This window comes from Natator depressus, chromosome 3, assembly GCF_965152275.1.
Source record: "Natator depressus isolate rNatDep1 chromosome 3, rNatDep2.hap1, whole genome shotgun sequence".
NCBI lineage: Eukaryota > Metazoa > Chordata > Testudines > Cheloniidae > Natator > Natator depressus.
In genome coordinates this window covers 184300202-184318760 of record NC_134236.1, presented here as the reverse complement: position 1 = coordinate 184318760, position 18559 = coordinate 184300202, and the positions used below count along the sequence as shown (strand labels likewise).

Genomic DNA, 18559 nt, shown 5'->3' with positions numbered 1-18559 from the left:
CCCCCCCCTTCAGGTAGTTGAAGGCTGCTATCAAATCCCCCTCACTCTTCTCTTCTGCAGAATAAAAAAGCCCAGTTCCCTCAGCCTCTCCTCGTAAGTCATGTGCCCCAGCACCCTGATCATTTTTGTTGCCCTCCACTGGACACTCTCCAATTTGTCCACATCCTTTCTGTGGTGGGGGGCCCAAAACTGGATGCAATACTCCAGATGTGGCCTCACCAGTGCCGAATAGAGGGGAATAATCACTTCACTCGATCTGCTGGCAATGATCCTACTAATGTAGCCCAATACGCCGTTAGCTGGCAACAAGGGCACACTGCTGACTCATATCCCAGCTTCACATCCACTGTAATCCCCAGGTCCTTTTCTGCAGAACTTCTGCTTGCCAGTCGGTCCCCAGCCTGTAGCAGTGCGTGGGATTCTTCCTTCCTAAGTGCAGGACTCTGCACTTATCCTTGTTGAACCTCATCAGATTTATTTTGGCCCAATCCTCCAATTTGTCTCGGTCACTCTGGACCCTATCCCTACCCTCCAGCGTATCTACCTCTCCCCCCAGCTTAGTGTCATCCTCAAACTTGCTGAGCCCTGGTCTACACTAGGACTTTAGGTCGAATTTAGCAGCATTAAATCGATGTAAACCTGCACCCGTCCACACGATGAAGCCCTTTATTTCGACTTAAAGGGCTCTTAAAATCGATTTCCTTACTCCACCCCGGACAAGTGGATTAGCGCTTAAATCGGCCTTGCCGGGTCGAATTTGGGGTACTGTGGACACAATTCGACGGTATTGGCCTCCGGGAGCTATCCCAGAGTGCTCCATTTTGACCGCTCTGGACAGCACTCTCAACTCAGATGCACTGGCCAGGTAGACAGGAAAAGAACCGCGAACTTTTGAATCTCATTTCCTGTTTGGCCAGCGTGGCAAGCTACAGGTGACCATGCAGAGCTCATCAGCAGAGGTGACCATGATGGAGTCTCAGAATTGCAAAAGAGCTCCAGCATGGACCGAACGGGAGGTACGGGATCTGATCGCTGTATGGGGAGAGGAATCCATGCTATCAGAACTCCGTTCCAGTTTTCGAAATGCCAAAACCTTTGTCAAAATCTCCCAGGGCATGAAGGACAGGGGCCATAACAGGGACCCGAAGCAGTGCCGCGTGAAACTGAAGGAGCTGAGGCAAGCCTACCAGAAAACCAGAGAGGCGAACGGCCGCTCCGGGTCAGAGCCCCAAACATGCCGCTTCTATGATGAGCTGCATGCCATTTTAGGGGGTTCAGCCACCACTACCCCAGCCGTGTTGTTTGACTCCTTCAATGGAGATGGAGGCAATACGGAAGCAGGTTTTGGGGACGAAGAAGATGATGATGATGATGACGAGGTTGTAGATAGCTCACAGCAAGCAAGCGGAGAAACCGGTTTTCCCGACAGCCAGGAACTGTTTCTCACTCTGGACCTGGAGCCAGTACCCCCTGAACCCACCCAAGGCTGCCTCCTAGACCCAGCAGGCGGAGAAGGGACCTCCGGTGAGTGTACCTTTTAAAATACTATACATGGTTTAAAAGCAAGCATGTGAAAGGATTACTTTGCCCTGGCATTCGCGGCTCTCCTGGATATACTCCCAAAGCCTTTGCAAAAGGTTTCTGGGGAGGGCAGACTTATTGCGTCCTTCATGGTAGGACACTTTACCACTCCAGGCCAGTAACACGTACTCGGGAATCATTGTACAACAAAGCATTGCAGTGTATGTTTGCTGGCGTTCAAGCAACATCCGTTCTTTATCTCTCTGTGTTATCCTCAGGAGAGTGAGATATAATCCATGGTCACCTGGTTGAAATAGGGTGCTTTTCTTCAGGGGACACTCAGAGGAGCCCATTCCTGCTGGGCTGTTTGCCTGCGGCTGAACAGAAATGTTCCCCGCTGTTAGCCACAGGGAGGGGGGAGGGTTGAGGGGGTAGCCACGCGGTGGGGGGAGGCAAAATGCGACCTTGTAACGAAAGCACATGTGCTATGTATGTAATGTTAACAGCAAGGTTTACCCTGAAAGAGTGTAGCCAGTGTTTTATGAAATGTGTCTTTTTAAATACCGCTGTCCCTTTTCTTTTCTCCACCAGCTGCATGTGTTTCAATGATCACAGGATCTTCTCCTTCCCAGAGGCTAGTGAAGATTAGAAAGAAAAAAAAACGCACTCGAGATGAAATGTTCTCCGAGCTCATGCTGTCCTCCCACACTGACAGAGCACAGACGAATGCGTGGAGGCAAATATTGTCAGACTGCAGGAAAGCACAAAATGACCAGGAGGAGAGGTGGCAGGCTGAAGAGACTAAGTGGCGGGCTGAAGAGAGGGCTGAAGCTCGAATGTGGTGGCAGCGTGATGAGAGGAGGCAGGATTCAATGCTGAGGCTGCTGGAGGACCAAACCAGTATGCTCCAGTGTATGGTTGAGCTGCAGCAAAGGCAGCTGGAGCACAGACTGCCACGACAGCCCCTGTGTAACCAACCGCCCTCCTCCCCAAGTTCCATAGCCTCCAAAACCAGACGCCCAAGAACGCGGTGGGGGGGCCTCCGGCCAACCAGCCACTCCACCACAGAGGATTGCCCAAAAAAAAGAAGGCTGTCATTCAATAAATTTTAAAGTTGTAAACTTTTAAAGTGCTGTGTGGCATTTTCCTTCCCTCATCCACCACCCCTCCTGGGCTACCTTGGTAGTCATCCCCCTATTTGTGTGATGAATGAATAAAGAATGCATGAATGTGAAGCAACAATGACTTTATTGCCTCTGCAAGCGGTGATCGAAGGGAGGAGGAGAGGGTGGTTAGCTTACAGGGAAGTAGAGTGAACCAAGGGGCGGGGGGTTTCATCAAGGAGAAACAAACAGAACTTTCACACCGTAGCCTGGCCAGTCATGAAACTGGTTTTCAAAGCCTCTCTGATGCGTACCGCGCCCTCCTGTGCTCTTCTAACCGCCCTGGTGTCTGGCTGCGCGTAACCAGCAGCCAGGCAATTTGCCTCAACCTCCCACCCCGCCATAAACGTCTCCCCCTTACTCTCACAGATATTGTGGAGCACACAGCAAGCAGTAATAACAGTGGGAATATTGGTTTCGCTGAGGTCTAAGCGAGTCAGTAAACTGCGCCAGCGCGCCTTTAAACGTCCAAATGCACATTCTACCACCATTCTGCACTTGCTCAGCCTGTAGTTGAACAGCTCCTGACTACTGTCCAGGCTGCCTGTGTACGGCTTCATGAGCCATGGCATTAAGGGGTAGGCTGGGTCCCCAAGGATACATATAGGCATTTCAACATCACCAACAGTTATTTTCTGGTCTGGGAATAAGCTTTTGAAACAGACCAGAGTTCCTGAAGATGCGAGCGTCATGTACCTTTCCCGGCCATCCCACGCTGATGTTGGTGAAACGTCCCTTGTGATCCACCAGAGCTTGCAGCACTATTGAAAAGTACCCCTTGCGGTTTATGTACTCGCCGGCTTGGTGCTCCGGTGCCAAGATAGGGATATGGGTTCCGTCTATGGCCCCACCACAGTTAGGGAATCCCATTGCAGCAAAGCCATCCACTATGACCTGCACATTTCCCAGGGTCACTACCCTTGATATCAGCAGATCTTTGATTGCGTGGGCTACTTGCATCACAGCAGCCCCCACAGTAGATTTGCCCACTCCAAATTGATTCCCAACTGACCGGTAGCTGTCTGGCGTTGCAAGCTTCCACAGGGCTATCACCACTCGCTTCTCAACTGTGAGGGCTGCTCTCATCTTGGTATTCATGCGCTTCAGGGCAGGGGAAAGCAAGTCACAAAGTTCCATGAAAGTGCCCTTACGCATGCGAAAGTTTCGCAGCCACTGGGAATCGTCCCAGACCTGCAACACTATGCGGTCCCACCAGTCTGTGCTTGTTTCCCGAGCCAGAATCGGCGTTCCACAGCATGAACCTGCCCCATTAGCACCATGATGCATGCATTGGCAGGGCCCATGCTTTCAGAGAAATCTGTGTCCATGTCCTGATCACTCACGTGACCGCGCTGACGTCGCCTCCTCGCCCGGTAGCACTTTGCCAGGTTCTGGTGCTGCATATACTGCTGGATAATGCGTGTGGTGTTTAATGTGCTCCTAATTGCCAAAGTGAGCTGAGCGGACTCCATGCTTGCCTTGGTATGGCGTCCGCACAGAAAAAAGGCGCGGAATGATTGTCTCTGACGGAGGGAGGGGCGACTGACGACACGGCTTACAGGGTTGGCTTCAGGGGGCTAAAATCCACAAAGGGGGTGGCTTTACATCAAGGAGTAGTTCAGGCAGGACTTCACGGAGGGTTCCAATAAGAAATGGTGCACCTAAGTTATTGTTCTTATTGGAACAAGGAGGTTAGCCTGGCCTCTGATTGATACATGGCTAGATTTACCTCGCTGCACCTTCTCTGTGAGTGACTGCAGTGTGACCTAGAGGAATGAGTCCCCTAGACAGGGGAGGAGGCAAATGAGTACAAAACAAATCTGGTCTATTTCTTGTTTTGATCCACTCCATCTATCTTTTACATCTTTGGCTGGCAGCAGACGGTGCAGAAGGACTGCAAGCCATCCACATCTCATGGCTGCTCGGCAGAAGATGGTACAGTACGACTGCTAGCCATCCTCATCTCTTGCCTGCCTGGCAGAAGATGGTGCAATATGACTGCTAGCCATCCTCATCTCTTGCCTGCCCGGCAGAAGATGGTACAATACGATTGCTAGCCATCCTCATCTCTTGCCTGCCCGGCAGAAGATGGTACAATACGATTGCTAGCCATCATCATCTCTTGCCTGCCCGGCAGAAGATGGTACAATACGACTGCTAGCAATCCGTATTGCCTGCCTGCTCACCATTAGACGGTTCAATACGACTGACTGCAGGACTAAAGAGAATGACCTGGTCAAGTCACCAAAAATTTAGTCCCTGCGCCCATGTCTGCCCAGGCGCTCCCAGCCAACGTGGCCAGGAGCACCTCGGACATGATGAGGACGGCTATCAGTCATACTGCACCATCTGCTGCCAGAAGGCAATGGGTTGCTGCTACTGTGTAGCAATGCCATACCGCGTCTGCCAGCACCCAGGAGACATACGGTGACGGTTACCTGAGCGGGCTCCATGCTTGCGGTGGTATGGCGTCCGCACAGGTAACTCAGGAAAAAAGGCGCGAAACGATTGTCTGCCCTTGCCTTCACGGAGGGAGGGAGGGAACGGGGGCCGGACAATATGTACCCAGAACCACCCGCGACAATGTTTTAACCCAATCAGAGTGCTCCATTGTGACTGCTCTGGACACCACTCTCAACTCAGATGCACGATTGTTTGCCGTTGCTCTGACGCAGGGAGGGGCGACTGAGGACACGGCTTACAGGGTTGACTTCACGGAGGGTTCCAATAAGAAATGGTGCACCTAAGTTATTGTTCTTATTGGAACAAGGAGGTTAGCCTGGCCTCTGATTGATACATGGCTAGATCTACCTCGCTGCACCTTCTCTGTGAGTGACTGCAGTGTGACCTAGAGGAATGAGTCCCCTAGACAGGGGAGAAGGCAAATGAGTACAAAACAAATCTGGTCTATTTCTTGTTTTGATCCACTCCATCTATCTTTTACATCTTTGGCTGGCAGCAGACGGTGCAGAAGGACTGCATGCCATCCACATCTCATGGCTGCTCGGCAGAAGACGGTGCAATAGGACTGCTAGCAATCCATATTGCCTGCCTGCTCACCATAAGACGGTTCAATAGGACTGACTGCCGGACTTAAGAGAATGACCTGGTCAAGTCACTAAAAATTTAGTCCCTGCGCCCATGTCTGCCCAGGCGCTCCTGATCGACCTCACACAGGTGACCAGGAACACCTCGGACATGACGAGGACAGCTACCAGTCATACTGTACCGTCTGCTGCCAGAAGGCAATGGGTTGCTGCTACTGTGTAGCAATGCCATACCGCGTCTGCCAGCACCCAGGAGACATACGGTGACGGTTACCTGAGCGGGCTCCATGCTTGCGGTGGTATGGCGTCCGCACAGGTAACTCAGGAAAAAAGGCGCGAAACGATTGTCTGCCCTTGCTTTCACGGAGGGAGGGAGGGAGGGAAGGGGGGAACTGACGATATGTACCCAGAACCACCCGCGACAATGTTTCAGCCCCATCAGGCATTGGGATCTCAACCCAGAATTCCAATGGGCAGCGGAGACTGTGGGAACTGTGGGATAGCTACCCACAGTGCAACGCTCTGGAAGTTGACTCTAGCCTCGGTACCGTGGAAGCACTCCGCCGAGTTAATGCACTTAATGCACTTCTGTGGGGGGACACACACTCGAATATATAAAACCGATTTCTAAAAAACCGACTTCTATAAATTCGACCTTATTCCGTAGTGTAGACATACCCTGAGAGTGCAATCTATCCCATCATCCAGATCATTAATAAAGATGTTGAACAAAACCGGACTGACCCCTGGGGCACTCCGCTTGATACCGGCTGCCAACTAGACATCAAGCCGTTGATCACTACCCACTGAGCCCAACAATCTAGCTAGCTTTCTATCCACCTTATAGTCCATTCATCCAGTCCATACTTTTTTAACTTGCTGGCAAGAATACTGTAGGAGACTGTATCAAAAGCTTTGCTAAAGTCTTTGCTAAAGAGATCTAACTTCTTTGCAGCCTTTCCTTTGGGGGTAGATACCTGCTGCCACTGGCATTCTCTCTCATTGGCAGCTCAGACTACCACCAATCCCGGAGTGGGGTTGGTGTAAAAATGTTGAAATCCCTCTGAGAGGACAGAATATCTGTGCTCGGCCCTTTCTGCTAGGTGAGAGGAGCGAAGAAGGAGTCTGCCACAGCACCTTGGTGGGCTCAGGATAGCTTCATTAATTGGAAGCACTACTCTAGATGGTTCCACAGAAGCTAAGATGTTGACCAGCCTGTGCGACCTTTCTCCAACCTCTTCGACCTGGATATCCAGTGTGGAAGTCACCCTCTTGAACAAGTCCTGATGACCCCTATAATCCTCAGGGAGGAAGTGAGGAACTTTTTGATACCACTACCTCATCAGGTGATGAAGAGGAGGACGCCAAAACTGGCTGTAGTGGAGCCTTCTTCAATTCCTCTAAAGGTAGAATTTCTTCTTGCTGGGTACTGAGCCTGTTACTGGGAGTGGTCTCCCTCTGCACCTGGTGTGGTAAATCTTGGTGCCTACTTGATGAAGCAAAGTAGGGAGTGCATGGAGATGACCTGGAGGCAGGAAAAAAAAACCCAAGGGGTCCAAAATGGCTATTGGTAAGGTCTCAGAGCCCAACTACTTTCCAGTCAATGGTCTCTGCTTGGTGGCCAAGATGGAGCCTCCAAGGAATACCAAGGATGGTAGGCTGTGGAAGGGGAATGGTTCACGGTCCGATTGTGACACACAGGAGCCAAACTCAGAGTCTGAAGATGAACCAGCCTCCTCTAATCAAGTAGGCACTGTTCCAATCATTGCCCAGGATCAATGTTGGGAGCCTGGAGATGGTGCTATCAGTGAGATCATGGCTGGCTTCCTTCTTGACAGTACCACATGAAGAGGTACACGGAGGACTAGAGGCACCCACTGTACCCCATGCTGGGACAAAGTCAATAAAGTTACAGTGGGCACTGGTACTGGGCAAGAAGATTCTTGGATTGCTGGCAAAGCCAGCACATTGAGAATCACCACATCCCATGCTGTCACATAAGCCAGAGTAGAGGTACTGTTGAACTAAATGGAGCCACTTCGGGGGTCAATCTCAATGGTGCTGGTGCTAGAGTGGACAGTCCCTCCTGAGCAGACGACTGCCTTGGTAAATGCCTTGGCCTTGAGTACACTCTGTTGTGCTCGTCCATGTGCTTGCCGGACTGAGGTGCTGGGGACCTCAATCTCCCAGAGACTGGGCCCTTAAATGCTTTCCTCTGGTGTCTCTCCCTCAGTACCAGGGAGGGCAATAGGCCCCAAAGCTCAATCAAAACAGAGGGAACAATTCTGATGGATGCAGACGCACTCAGTTCCTACTCCGAAGGCTCTAAGGGTTGATGCAGGGCTGCCTTCATCAGAAGAAACTTGAGTCTGGCCTCCCTGTTTTTCTTGGTTATTGGGTTAAAGTCCCTCCAAATTTGACACCGATCCCAATGTGTCTCTCCATGACACTTCAGGCATCCTGAGTGTAGGTCACTCACTGGCATTGGTTTCTTGCAGGAAGGGCAGTTGACCAAGTTGAAACCCGTTGACCAAGCCATGCCTGCCCCACCACTGGGACTTAGCAATGGGAATTGAAGCTTTAAAAACACTTTAAAAAACAATATTTCTGTATCTACCAAACAGTCCAAACTACAAAAACTACTAAAACACGGACCAACTACATACAAATATGAGGGAAAATTTTGCAATTGCAAGACCACACATTCCTACAACTTTCATACATGGTAAGAAGGAACTGGGAGGGGGGCGAGGGTCAGGGGCAGCTCTGCCCTTTATACTTTTGCATGGCAAGGGAAAAATCTCTGACAAGTGGGCTTGCACACACCTGCAGTGGAATGTACATATGCAACACATCTCAAAAAACCACTTTTTCTTGAAAAAGTGTTTTGACAAAAAAGTGTTCTACCTACTCTAAGCAATAGTTTAGTAATGAGTGCAGCGATATAACCACTCCACAACGGGAAATGCTACTATTGAGAAGGATGATCCACCCTCTAGATTTCCCGTTCATGGCCATAGGGCCCAAATCACTGAGATTCTGAGAGCTACATGCCACAGAGTCCATTTGGATCAGAGTTTGACCCTAAAAAAAAGAGATATATGTTGCCAGAACCCATAGTTTCCTAAGTTCAGGGTTTGCAGAATTGCTCATCTTCCAAGAAATCTTGAAACAGGAAGAGATGGAGAAACACTTACACTTAGGGTTTCACACAAAAACATTGTCATTTTTTTAAGGCTAGAACAATGGACCCAGATTTGTTATTACCAGTATCTAACATCAGAATCATGAATAATGTTAAATGCCAGCCAAATCAGCAAAAACAAGATTACCGTGAGTCAGAGATGAGATTAATTGCCAGAGGAGAATGAAACTAATCTTTTAAAAGGAGTTTTAATGTAATATTACTACATTCTTTATAAATTAAGCTTTGTAAAAGTCTGTACTGGTACTACTATGTGGCAGTACTTTTAATGACTTTAAATAAAAATTGTATGACTATACAGCAGTTTAAATACAATTTTTATGTTAGAGAATAGCTGACAGTTCTCCCTGGGTTTTCTTCACTGTTTATGCTTTCCCAGCCACAAGATTATACACAAAATGCCTATACACAAATGCAAGAAGCCTGGGAAACAAGCAGGGAGAACTGGAAGTCCTGGCACAGCCAAGGAATTATGATGTGATTGGAATAACAGAGACTTGGTGGGATAAATCACATGACTGGAGGACTGTCATGGATGGATATAAACTGTTTAGAAAGGACAGGCAGGGCAGAAAAGGTGGGGGAGTTGCATTCTATATAAGAGAGCAGTATGACTGCTCAAAGCTCCAGTATGAAAATGCAGAAAAACCTGAGAATCTCTGGATTAAGTTTAGAAGTGTGAGCAACAAGGGTGATGTTGTGGTGGGAGTCTGCTATAGACCACCAGACCAGGGGGATGAGGTGGACGAGGCTTTCTTCAGGCAAATAACAGCAGTTACTAGATCACAGGCCCTGGTTCTCATGGGGGACTTCAATCACCCCGATATCTGCTGGGAGATGTGATAGACCCAGGCCAGTTGGGTACAGCAGAATAGTCCTGTTGGTATCCAGGAAGTGGGTGGCTGGAGCCAGCCCACTACTAAATGACCTCCCCCAGCCTAAGGGGAGGATCCACAGATCCGAGATTCCAAATAATTGTGGGGGATAACTAATGAGATAACAGGAACGGGAGTGAGGTCACAGGGCTAAACAAAGGGAACCAGACGTGGAGTACCCCAGACTGCTCCTCGAAGGTGTCTAAAGAGCCAGCGGACGCTGCCTAGAGGAACTCTGCCCAGATGTGTGAATGGACTGAGGAGCGGAAATAGGCCCCCCAGTCGCAGGAAACCCTGTCAGCCAACCTCCTCTCCCTGGTTTTGTAGATGGCCATTTTGGCCAGGGCTAGGAGGAGGTTGACAAGGAGGTCCGGCGACTTTGTGGGGCCACGGATGGGGAGTACGTAGATGAACAGGTGAGGGGAAAAGTGTAACCAAAAACGTAATAGTATATCCAAGAGGAGCCGGAATACGGGCTGCAACCTGGCGCACTCCAGGTACACATGCACCAGGGTCTCCCTCATGCCACAAAAGGGGCAGGTGTCTGGGAGGGGAGTGAACTGCACCAAGTACACACCCATGCTCATGGCTCTGTGAAGGATCTGCCAGCTGACATCTCCAGTGGGCCTCAGGACCAGGGTGGAATATAGGCTGGCCCACCGGGGCTCCTCACCCTCAAGAGGTGGCAAGAGGTTCCGCCACTTCATGTTGGGGCGGGACGTGAGGGTGAGGAGGTGAAGAGTGTGGAGCACGAGCGTGTACAGGTGTTTTCTTGGCACGGTCTGGAACCGAACCGGCTGCAAGTTGTGCAGCCGGGTCGCAGTAAAAGGGTGGGATGGCCTGGCAGGTCCACAGGGCAGGGGCCCAATGAAAAGGTCCAGAGGGCCTGGGGTGGAGGGTGGGCATGACGTGCCCTCTCGCAGGACCCAGTAGAGGAAAACCCGAGCAGTGGGCGGTAAAGCAGCCCTCACCTCCTCAAGTACGCACCGGGAAGTACAAGGTCTGGAGAGCCGCTTGCACTGAGGGAAAGTCAGGGGATCCAGACAGTATCCCCGGTCGTAGTCCAGAGGTCTCCAACTCTGGTGACTTCCGCCAGGACCAACCTCTGGCACACCGAGGGGGACTCCACCACCTGCACACGGAGATGGCGGTTGTGTAGCAGGGGCTCCGCGAGAAGATCCGCCCCCTTGGCGGCCATCATGGACCTGGTGGCCAAAACCAGTTTCCAGGTCCAGAGGAGGTCCTGGTAGAAGACCGGCAGCCCAGAGAGGTCTTGCGGAAGACCCTTTGGATGGAGATAAAGGAGCTGCTGGTTGTATTGGAGCCCTCGGAAGCAGAAAGGCGTGCACCAGTACACTCCACGCCGAACTACCTGCACCATAAAGGAGCCTCTGCAGGGCCTGAAGGCAGAAGACGTGGACCTGAGTGTGCAGGCACTTCAGGCCCTGTCCTCCCTCCTCCAGGGGCAGGTGGAGGAACCCTGCAGAGACCCAGTGCAGCCCTGGCAAGAAGAACTCCAGAACCAACTTCCGGAGGTTGGCCAGGAAATCCGGGGCTGGGACCAGGGTGTTTAGCCAGTGCCAGAGCATGGACAGGACTAGCTGATTGAGCACCAGTGCCCTCCCTCGAAGGAAGAGGCACTGGAGTAGTCCTGCCCATCTCCAGAGCCGCTCTACCACCCTGCCCTCTAAACCTTGCCAGTTCTCCGATGGAGATGGATGCATGACAGAAAGGTAAATGCCAAGATAGAGCAGCGGACCCACACTCCACTGGATGGCCTGAAGCACAGGTGGGAGGGAGCTCGCCTGCCACCTGTCCGCGACCACCAGGCCAGAGGTCTTGACCCAGCTGACCCGGGTGGAGGAGGCCGCTGAGTAGACAGCCTGGCAAGCCTCCACCCGCACCAAGTCGCCCAGGTCCTGGACCACGAGGAGCATGTCACCAGCTTAAGCCAACAGGACCAGCCGCAGCTCCGGTTCCCGCAGCACCAACACCATCAGCCTCCGGCAGAGGAGACAGAGGAAGGGCTCGATCACCAGAGCGTACAGATGGCCCGAGAGGGGGTACCCCTGCCGTACTCCCCGCCCGAAGCTGACCAGCTCTGTCAGGGTCCAGTTGAGCCTAACCAGACATTCCACGGAGATGTACAGCACCTGGAGAAAACCCACAAACCGGGATCTGAAGCTGAATGCGCACAGAGTGCCCAGGAGCTACCCGTGGTCCACCCTATCGAATGCCTTCTCCTGATTCAGGGACAGAAGGGTGAAAGACAGACCATCCCTACACCCGAGCTCCAAGAGATCCCGGACCAAATACAGATTATCAAAGATGGTATGGCCTGGGATGCTGTAGGTCTGGTCGGTGTGGACCACGTCTGCCACCACAGACCCCAGCCGCAGCAAGGTGGCCTTCGCTATGACTTTGTAGTCCGTGCTGAGAAGCGAGACAGGACGCCAATTCCGAAGGTCGCGGGGGTCCCCCTTCTTTGGGAGCAAGGCAAGCACGGCTTGCCTGCAAGACAGGGGGAGGACCCCGCTCTCTGAGGACTTGGCCCAGACGGTGACACGGTCCGGGTCGAGGAAGTCCCAGAACATGTGGTAGAACTCCACGGTCAGCCCGTCCATGCCCGGAGATTTATTGGTGGGCATGTGGCGGAGGGCTTCCAAGAATCATAGAATCATAGAATCATAGACTATCAGGGTTGGAAGGGACCTCAGGAGGTCATCTAGTCCAACTCCCTGCTCAAAGCAGGACCAATCCCCAATTAAATCATCCCAGCCAGGGCTTTGTCAAGCCTGACCTTAAAAACTTCTAAGGAAGAAGATTCTACCGCCTCCCTAGGTAACGCATTCCAGTGTTTCACCACCCTCCTAGTGAAAAAGTTTTTCCTAATATCCAACCTAAACCTCCCCCACTGCAACTTGAGACCATTACTCCTTGTCCTGTCCTCTTCTACCACTGAGAATAGTCTAGAACCATCCTCTCTGGAACCACCTCTCAGGTAGTTGAAAGCAGCTATCAAATCCCCCCTCATTCTTCTCTTCTGCAGACTAAACAATCCCAGTTCCCTCAGCCTCTCCTCATAAGTCATGTGTTCCAGACCCCTAATCATTTTTCTTGCCCTTCGCTGGACTCTCACCAATTTATCCACATCCTTCTTGTAGTGTGGGGCCCAAAACTGGACATAGTACTCCAGATGAGGCCTCACCAATGTCGAATAGAGGGGAATGATCACGTCCCTCGATCTGCTCGCTATGCCCCTACTTATACATCCCAAAATGCCATTGGCCTTCTTGGCAAGAAGGGCACACTGCTGACTCATATCCAGCTTCTCGTCCACTGTCATCCCTAGGTCCTTTTCCGCAGAACTGCTGCCTAGCCATTCGGTCCCTAGTCTGTAGCGGTGCATTGGGTTCTTCCGTCCTAAGTGCAGGACCCTGCACTTATCCTTATTGAACCTCATCAGATTTCTTTTGGCCCAATCCTCCAATTTGTCTAGGTCCCTCTGTATCCTATCCCTGCCCTCCAGCATATCTACCACTCCTCCTAGTTTAGTATCATCTGCAAATTTGCTGAAAGTGCAATCCACACCATCCTCCAGATCATTTATGAAGATATTGAACAAAACCGGCCCCAGGACCGACCCCTGGGGCACTCCACTTGACACCAGCTGCCAACTCAGCCAGAGTGAGAGGCAGCTCTAGCCGGTCTTGGTTGCCCGCGCTGACCGTCAGGAGGCCATCCCAGAGCACTCTGCAAGCATCAGGATCGGTCGGATCCGGGGAGAAAAGGCCTGCATAGAAGGCCCTGGTCCTCCTGCACATCTCCACCGGATCCGTGAGGGGGCTGCTGTCCTCTACCAGGAGGCAGGTGATGTGCTTCTTGGCCCCACTCTTTTTCTCCAGGGCATAGAAGAAGCGGGAGCCACGATATAGGAGGCGGATGCGGGATTAAACAAAGGCACCCCGGGGCCCGATGGTCCTCGAGGGCTCCTCCCACTTCTCCTGGCATGCTCTGCAGAGGGATGGATCCTCGGGGCTGGTGGCCAGACGCCTCTCCAGCTCTAAGACCTCCCGTTCCAACTGCTCTATTGTCGCATCTCTCCATCGGCTCGTGCCCCGGGTGTAGTCGTGGCAGAAGAGCTGGTCACGCACCTTCCCCACGTCCCGCTGCGCCGAGGGAAAGGCCAGCCAGAATTCTCGGAAGGATGCCATGAAGCCCACATCCTCCAACAAGCTGTTATTAAAGTGCCAACAGGCCAGCCCCAGCCTCTCCGCACAGAGAGAGGCCATCACGGTCGTTAGGTGGTGATCTGAGAACGGGGCCGGCCGGATGCCGTGAAAGGTGACAGCATGAGAAGTAAATGCGGTCCAACTGGTAGTGGCACGACCAATGGGCCTCCACCTAGATGAAGGTGAACATCGAGACGTCATCCGGGTGGTGGTCGCGCCAGACATCCACCAGGGAGTGACGGTTGACAATCTCCTGGAGGACATCCATGGCGGCTGGGCACTGCTCAGTCCCCAAGTGGTCCTGCTCCTCGAGGGTGGTATTAAAGTCCTCGCCCAGGATCAGGCACTCGCAAGGATCCGAAGAGCCAAGGAAGGTGGATGCCTGCTGATAAAAGTGCAGTCGCTCCAGGCCCAATGTCAGGGCGTAAACGTTGATGAGGTTGACCACTATCCCCTCCATACAGACCCGGAGGTGCAGCAGGCGGCCCGTCACAGCCTCGGTGATCCCCAGCACCTCAGGTCGTAGGTCGGGGGAGAACAGGGTAGCCACTCCAGCCGTATGAACTGTGAGGTGGCTAAAATAGACCCTGTCCCCCCACTCCAGCTGCCAACTTGCTTCAGTGGCTGGATCCATATGGGTCTCCTGCAGGAAAACCGCAGAGTACCCCCACTCCCGAAGGAAGGAGAGCACCTGGCACCTGCGGAGACCCATCCTACAGCCCCGGGTGTTTAATGTTGTGAAGATGATGGATGCCATGGGAAGGCCTGGGGGCGATCCTCGCTGGCAGGGATGCTCATGGCCCCCGTTGGGCCGTGCAGCAAACCATGACCTACCCCGTAGGTGAGCAAAGAGTCACAGAAGCTGCAGGCCCATTTGTAGGTCAAAGCGGCCTGCCTCCCAGTCCCTTTACCCTCCCCCAGAATGGCCCTTATGGCCCGGAGGATTTGATAAAAGTCCCCCCAGAGCTGGAGAGCAAGTTGCACCTTGTTCCGGGACTCGCACGCATCCTGGAGAAACTCTTGCAGCTCCTCTCACAGCCTATCGGGGGGCGGGGTTACAGGCCCCTAGCCGTCCTCTAGTGGGGCCCCTGTCGAAGCCCCGTGGCCTACCAAGACAGGCAGGCAGGGGGCGGACACCTGACGTGGTGCCCAATGTGTTGGTGCCACGCAGCCCACCTCAGACCTTGGCTCAGTAGGGGGCAGCGGAGGGAAAATAGCAGCCCCTAGGGGGTCGGGACAGGGGAACACGAAGGCCGCTCCCTGTGGGTCGTCTTCCGGGAAGGGGAAGGAGACAGCTCCAGGGGCGGCAGTAGCAGCATGGTAGGTGGAGGGGAGGAGGCTGGGGTCGGCATCAGGAGCAGTGCAGAGGTCGGGAGCAGGGTTGGGGAGAGGGGCAGAAGTGGGATCATGGACCCCAGCAGCTGAGCCACTGAAGGGCGGCACCTCTCGGCCAGGCTCAGGGGTCTGTGGAGTGGGATGAGGGCCTTCGATGATACCGGGCTCGCGCTCCAAGGCAGGTGTTGTAGCCATGGCATCGATAGGTAGGGAAGCAGCAGTGGGGCACCCACCCGGGAAGGAGGTCGGCTGCCCCGCATCAACGAGGGATGCCCCTGGTGACTCAGGTCCCGGCCGCATGGCACTGGCTGTCACCTCAATAGGCTCAGCGGCCGTTAGTGGGGGGTCATCTGCGGCAGAGCTGGTGGAAGAGTCCAGGGGTTCCTTGGAAGCGGGAGCAGAAGCAGCAGTTAGGGGGATGGAGCATGGGGAGGGGGCGCCAGGGTGAGGTCACCCAGATTGAGGCCCCCTGGCAGAGACAACCCCTGGGTTGTCCTCTCCCTGAGTGACTGGGGTCAGACCCAGGGCCTCGATCTCCGTGAAGATGGAGGGGAAATCACCACCCATCACACCGGGGACCTCCTCGCTGGTGCCTGAAGCGACACTTGCCTCGGAGCATGCAGGGAGTTCAGGTGGCAAGGGAGCAGAAGGGGTTCCATCGGTGGGCCCCCCAGGGAGGGACTCCAGAGGCGAGGCAGTGCTACCCTCCATTGCTGCCACATCATCCCCAGCCGGCTCTAGCAGATAGGATGCATCCGGGGGCAAGACAGAAGGCTCGGTGTCAGTGACTCCCTTCCTGGTCTTTCGGGGGGCCTCCGCATCGGATGGAAGGAGCGGAGCTAGAGATAGAGCAGCGGACACGCACTCCACCAGATGGCTTGAAGCATGGGTGGGAGAGAGCTCGCCTGCCACCCGTCCCCAACCACCAGGCCAGAGCTCTTGACCCAGTTGACCCGGGTGGAGGAGGCCACTGAGTAAACAACCTGGCAGGCCTCCACGCGCATCAGGTCGCCCGGGTCCTGAACCACGAGGAGCACGTTGTCGACGTACGCTGACAGGATCAGCCGCAGCTCTGGCTCCCGAAGCACCAACTCTGTCAACCTCCTGCGGAGGAGACAGAGAAGGGCTCAATTGCCAGAGCGTACAGCTGGCCTGAGAGGGAGCACCCTTGCCGTACTGCCCGCCTGAAGCTGACCGGCTCGGTCAGGGTCCAGTTGAGCCTAACCAGACACTCCGCCTCATCATACAGTACCTGGAGAAAGCCCACAAACTGGGGCTCGAAGCCTAATACCTGCAGAGTGCTCAGGAGATACCAGTGGTCCATCCTGTCAAATGCCTTCTCCTGAGCCAGGGACAGGAGGGCGAACGACAGACCATCCCTACGCCCCAGCTCCAAGAGGTCCCGGACCAGGTACAAGTTATTGAAGATGATCCAGCCCGGAATGGTGTAGGTCTGGTCGGGATGGACCACATTCGCCAGTACGGACCCCAGACACAGCAAGATGGCCTTCACTACGACCTTGTAGTCTGTGCTGAGGAGCGAGGTGGTACGCCAGTTCCGTAAGTCAGAGGTCCCCCTTCTTCGTCAATAAGGCGAGCACGGCTCGCCTGCACGAGAAAGGGAGGACCCCGCTTTTCAAGAACTAGACCCAGACGGTGAAGAGGTCTGGGCCGAGGACGTCCCAGAAGATGCGGTAGAACTCCACATTCAGCCCATCCATGCCCAGAGATTTGTTGGAGGGCATGAGACAGAGGGCTTCCGAGTACTCGGCCAGAGAGAGAGGCAGCTCCAGCTGGTCTCAGTTGCCCCACGCTGACCATCGGGAGTTCGGTCCAGAGAACCCTACAGGCTTCAGTGTTGGTCGGATCTGGGGAGAATAGGCTGGCATAGAAGGTCTTGGCCCTTCCACGCATCTCCTCCGGATCTGTGAGGGGGGCACTGTCCTCCGCCAGGAGGCAGGTGACATGCTTTTTGGCTCTCCACTTTTTCTCCAGGGCATAGAAGAAGTGGAGCCACAATCCATCTCCCGAAGAAGACAGATGCGGGATCGAACAAAGACACCCCGGGGCCGATGGTCCTCCAGGGCCCGGAGCTCCTCCCGTTTCCCCTGGTACGCTGCGCAGAGGGGTGGATCCTCGGGGCTGGAGGCCAGATGCCTCTCTAGCTCTAAGACCTCCCACTCCAACTGCCCTATCACCTCATCCCTCGGCCAGCTAGCGCCCCAGGTGTAGTCTCGGCAAAAGAGCCCCGCGCGCACCTTCCCCACATCCCACCATTGCCGTGCCGAGGGAAAGGCACGTTGCTGCCCCCACCAGGCCAGCCAGAACTCCTGGAAGGATGCCATGAAGCCCACATCCTCCAGCAAGCTGTTATTAAAATGCCAATAGGCCGGCCCTGGCCTCTCTGAACTGAGAGAGGCCGTCACAGTCACCAAGTGGTGATCCGTGAACGGGGCCGACCGGATGCCGGAGGCGTGGGCTCGTGCCAGATGGAAACGTGAGAGATAAATTTGGTCCAACTGGAAGTGGCGCGACTGATCGTCCTCCACCTGGACATAGGTGAAGGCGGTATCGTCATCCAGGTTATGGTTGCGCCAGATGTCCATCAGGGAGTGATGGTCCATGATCTCCCTGAGGACACCCGCGGCAGCCAGCGAACTCTCGAGTCCTGAGCAGTGCCGGTCCTCGAGGGTGGTGTTGAAGTCCCCACCTCATGAGTGCCTCATGAGGATCCAGGGTGCCAAGGAAGGCCAACGCCTGCCAGTAAAAGTGCATCCGGTCAGGGCCCGTGTTTGGGACATAAAAATTGACTAGGTTTAAGATCAGCCCCACCACATAGGCTTGGACGTGCAGCAGGCGGCCCGGCACGACCTCGGCAACCCCCAGCACCTCGGGCTGTAGCTTGGGGGAGAACAGGGTGGCCACCCCAGCCAAATGGGCGCTGAGGTAGCTAAAATAAACCCCGTTCCCCCCACTCCAGCCACCAGCTAGCCTCAACAGCTGAAGCCGTGTGGGTCTCCTGCAGGAAGATCACAGAGTACCTCCCCTCCCAAAAGAAGGAGAGCACCTGGCTCCTGCAGAGACCCACCCTACAGCCCTGGGTGTTTAATGTAGCAAAGATGGTGACTGTCATAGTGAGGGCTGGGGTGGATCCTCATGGGCAGGGTGATCGACAGCCTCC

At 54.0% G+C, this 18559-nt stretch overlaps 2 protein-coding genes across 4 annotated transcripts in view; one reads left to right on the top strand and one right to left on the bottom strand.

The window, feature by feature from the left end:
* EML6 (EMAP like 6) overlaps window positions 1–18559 on the bottom strand; it is a 340990-nt gene that overhangs the window by 208724 nt on the left and 113707 nt on the right. The gene's annotated exons all lie outside the window — the stretch shown is intronic.
* On the top strand, window positions 966–11689 carry LOC141983923 (uncharacterized). Its single transcript, XM_074946880.1, has 3 exons — window positions 966–1524; window positions 2113–2362; window positions 11641–11689. The coding sequence occupies exons 1-3, from the start codon at window positions 966–968 to the stop codon at window positions 11687–11689; spliced, it is 858 nt and encodes a 285-aa protein (XP_074802981.1).

What these genes read in the sequence shown, in the direction of transcription:
- LOC141983923 (XM_074946880.1), top strand. Translation starts at nt 966, where the DNA reads ATGATGGAGTCTCAGAATTGCAAAAGAGCTCCAGCATGGACCGAACGG. An exon ending in AGGCGGAGAAGGGACCTCCG is followed by an intron (nt 1,525 to 2,112) that starts GTGAGTGTACCT and finishes TTTCTCCACCAG; the next exon opens with CTGCATGTGTTTCAATGATC. An exon ending in AGGGCTGAAGCTCGAATGTG is followed by an intron (nt 2,363 to 11,640) that starts GTGGCAGCGTGA and finishes CGCGACCACCAG; the next exon opens with GCCAGAGGTCTTGACCCAGC.